The sequence below is a fragment of the Monopterus albus genome, unplaced genomic scaffold (genome assembly GCF_001952655.1).
Source record: "Monopterus albus unplaced genomic scaffold, M_albus_1.0 scaffold32.1, whole genome shotgun sequence".
NCBI classification, from domain to species: domain Eukaryota; kingdom Metazoa; phylum Chordata; class Actinopteri; order Synbranchiformes; family Synbranchidae; genus Monopterus; species Monopterus albus.
In genome coordinates this window covers 830,557-834,405 of record NW_018127912.1, presented here as the reverse complement: position 1 = coordinate 834,405, position 3,849 = coordinate 830,557, and the positions used below count along the sequence as shown (strand labels likewise).

The 3,849-nt window shown below is 45.3% G+C and overlaps 1 protein-coding gene across 2 annotated transcripts; it reads right to left on the bottom strand.

Annotated features, from left to right (window-relative positions):
• Positions 1-1,141: 1,141 nt before the first annotated feature.
• Positions 1,142-3,843, bottom strand: LOC109958375 (uncharacterized). 2 transcript variants are annotated; one of them, XM_020596942.1, is made up of 4 exons: positions 3,770-3,843; positions 3,576-3,635; positions 3,102-3,466; positions 1,142-2,907 (listed from the first exon to the last, which is right to left on the bottom strand). In XM_020596942.1, the coding sequence occupies exons 1-4, from the start codon at positions 3,792-3,794 to the stop codon at positions 1,450-1,452; spliced, it is 1,908 nt and encodes a 635-aa protein (XP_020452598.1). In that variant the 5' UTR covers positions 3,795-3,843; the 3' UTR covers positions 1,142-1,449. The 2 variants fall into 2 exon arrangements, with proteins under 2 accessions (XP_020452598.1, XP_020452599.1); XM_020596943.1 differs by having other exon boundaries at positions 3,102-3,364.
• Between the last annotated feature and the right edge of the window lie 6 nt (positions 3,844-3,849).

The following is a 3,849-nucleotide window of genomic DNA, read 5'->3' as shown; positions in this document are numbered from 1 at the left end:
AAAGCACCGCCATCATTCAAAAGTGGCCAAACCATCAGCCAAAAAGCATAGGAACTGAGAAGTGGTCTGTGGTCAACTCCTGCAGAACCACTCCTTTATTGGGGATGTCTTGATAACTGCCTATGCTTTCCACCTGTTGTCTATTCCATTTGCACAACAGCATGTGGAATTGATTGTCAATCAGTGTTGCTACCTAAGTGGACAGTTTGATTTCACAGAAGTGTGATTGACTTGGAGTTACATTGTGTTGTTTAAGTGTTCCCTTTATTTTTTTGAGCAGTGTACAAAGACTGTAACACGCTATGCAGAGCCAACCTACAATACATGGTGCTCAACAGCAGCAGTAGAGCTCGACAGTGCAAGAACGTTTCTAATTGGAAAGCCTGTAACCAGAATTCTAATGATCCCCAAAGCCTTTTAATATTCACTTGATACACAGCGTGCCTGTCTATAAGTGTTCCCTGAGCTGGATTTCAAAACACCACCTTGTCTGTTGAAGAAATCATTGTTATTTGACAGATATTATTCTATGAAAACTACAGAGGAAACATTAGGAGCTGAATGACTTGAGTCCACCTGCCTACCTGCAGATGAAAAGTGATTTAGCATATCTGAAGGCTCAGTAAATGAAACGGGAGCTTTGAGTTTCTGTGATACAATTTTAGCTTTTTTTTCAGTAAACTAGTCACAATAAAAAGCCCAATCAATCTGGTACTGAGCCCAGCTCACAGTATGTCCCTCACGGTGATGCTTTTCTTTCACACTCCTCAAAGACCTTGCTCATGAACGGGTCGCTACACTCTTTTCAGTTGAATATTTTTGTGAGTATGAAAAGATGTTTTTCCAAGCTTAACTTGGCACACTGCCTTCCCCATGCTCCCTGGCCATCTACACACCTCCGCGCTACATTTATTTGGCTTCTTTAACTGTTTTAATTAGTGGCTTTTGTATAAATTGTTAGACATGCTGAGATGCAGCCAAAAGTCTGACAAAGGTAAAAGGTACGTGGGTTGAGGCAGCAAGAGGACTCCTAATCCTCTGTTCTTCTTCTTTGCCATGAGAGGTTAGAGACAACAGGTGTAGCAACAGAAAGGAAAGTGGAAGATGTAACTTTAAATTAGCAAAAAAACTGTTAAAATATGAGAAATATTCAGTGTAGGTGATATTCACCCTTTTGTAAAAAGCTCCATTCTCCTTCATTAACTGCAACACAAGTAAAAAGGGAATACAACTAAAGTCAAGAGTCACCTGTAGACATTTGTTTATAAACTATAACAAACTGACAGGTGTATTTTCAAATTGCCCATCACTCAATTTCTGTGAAGAGAGACAACGACAGCCTAATAGAAAAGTGTGAAAAGTAGCCAAGATGTCAAAATAAAAGTGAAGGGTACTCAATGCTTCTTTTTACACTTGTTATACATTTTATATTATGCTGTATTCAGTCATTTATTCAGTTTTCAGTGACTTCTCTCCTTGTTTTGCCAGAAAGTCCATGCTGTTGTTGACTGCTCTTTCCACATTTTTTGTTGCTTCATTTGTCTTATCTAATGTGTTTTTGTTGCCGAGTCTTCGTCTGCCCACTTCAGTCACCGCAGATCCAGCAGCTGCCCCAACAGCTCCACCAAGCACCCCTCCAAAAAACACACCAAGTACCAGACCTAGCAAAGCACCCCCATAAACCACCTTGGGCACCTGTTTAGCAGCCATTCCAATTTTCTCCCACACCGGGCTATCAGCCACCTTTATGGCTCCAGCTTTGGCTCCAGATCCCACCTTCTCCCACACCGGACTCTGTGCCAAAGTCTTTGCCCCGGCACCAATCCCAGCTCCAACACGCACTGAGGTATCTGCCATTAGTTTGGCCCCTGAACCAACTTTTCCCCACACAGGACTTGCTGCCGCCGCTTTCGCTCCGGATCCCACCCATGTAGACCCGTCCACCACTACCTGAGGAACTCTATCTCCTACTAGCTTGGACATATGCTCGACACTAGCTCCCAGCTTCTCCCACAATGAACTATCAATCACCATCTTCTGCATGTTTCCTGCTGCACTGCCAACTGTCCCCCACACCGGACTGCTTTTCACCCTCTCTGTTCCGTCACTGACCCACAGAGACTTATCTGCCCACAGCTGTGGAAGCAGCTTTGCACCAGACTCCATTTTCTCCATAAAGGAACAAAGAAGTGAAGGGGACAAGCTTGAGGGCGAAATAGGAGGAAGGCTCTCTATATTCATGGTGCTTACACTCATCTCTGCCTCATCCCTTGTTTTCTCAATCTCATCCTCTCTCACTTCCTCTTCTTCCACAGACTGCATGTAGGGATACAGTGACCCCCTTCCATAGCTGAGCTGGCTAACCTCTCCTAGTGTTCCTTGCTCTAACTTTTTGCCCCTTCTCTCCCTTGCTATCTCTTCCTGTCTCTGCCTCACTCGGTTCTCTGCCTCCTGAAAAGCAGGACAAGAATAACACTGTCCTCCGGCCTCCTTCACTGTCTGCTCCACCTTTTCGAGCAGCTCTGCCACATTCCTCCTCTCTCTCCCACCTTCCGTCTCCATCACATGAAACCTGTCCCCACATTTCTCCACGATCTTTAACAAATCCCCCCGCTGACTGGCAATGTATGCCTCTACATTGTTGTTTCTTGCCTTCCCACTCTCCCTTAGTCGATCCATGTGAGTAAAGAGGACCAGAGTGTGTCTCTGGACCGCTGCTGGCCCGAAAACCTTCTCAAGGGCCCAGAGAGTCTGCAGCTCACCCTGTGCAGGCTGGTTTAAGGGAATGCACAGGAGGAAGGCATGTGGACCAGGACTGGACAGGGTGACGCAGGAAGATATCTGAGCTCGCATCTCATCTGGCGTGCGCTCTGAATTGAACCAGTCTGGAGTATCCACCACTGCCACCTGCAGGTGAGACATATGCAACAATATCACAACACAATCAAGTCATTGGAAATTAGCCAGGTTGTATTGTTTTATGACACAAAACAAGAAAAAGGTGTCAAAGATTAGATTGTTTGAGACTTGGTGACAGCACATGGTGGAATGTTTGAAAGGAAACTGACAACAACATCTCAATAAACTTTTGAAACACTAACCCTTCTTCCTTCAACCAGCGCTTTCTTTTTCTCACACTCCTGAGTGATCGCTGTGAGTCTGCCTGGGCGTGTAGCAAACTCCTCCCGCCCCAGAATGATGTTGCCAGCTGTACTCTTCCCTGCTCCGCTCTGTCCGAGTAGCACCAGACGCAGCTCGGGAGAGGATGAAGATGAGGATGAGGGGAACGAGAAAGGAGTGTCAGCAAAGACTGATGCGGCGGGGGAGGAGGATGAGGGGAATGAGGAGGGAGACGGGGCGAAGGCTGGCAAGGAGTGGGAAGAGGAGGAGAAAACAGGTGAATGAAGAGAAGAAGTAGGAGATGTCTCAGGGGACCTCTCTTCAAAGCTGTTGAATCTGTGGTGAACTGAAAACAATCCCTTTGGAGGTTAATGTGGAACATTTAAGACAACTGTTTTTAAAATCAAACATCATAAATATGAAGAGATACAAGGCAGTAAAGTCCTGTGACTTACAGGTAGTGATCAGTTTTTGAGCTGATTTATCCTCAGACATTTGTGAGAGTATAGCTCCATCTACAGAGGAAAACCAATAAACATGAGTTCCGCTCAATTTCTGCTCATACTTTTCAGTGGTTGTTTTAACATGACAATATGATGTAGAACAAGACTGGATATCAAACTGGGATCCAGAGCCCAGTTCCATTTACCTGCATTTAGTCTGAAACTGGGCATCCTGTTCACCTCCCCGTCATCATACGACCCTGAATATGACTGTCGCCTTGGTTCT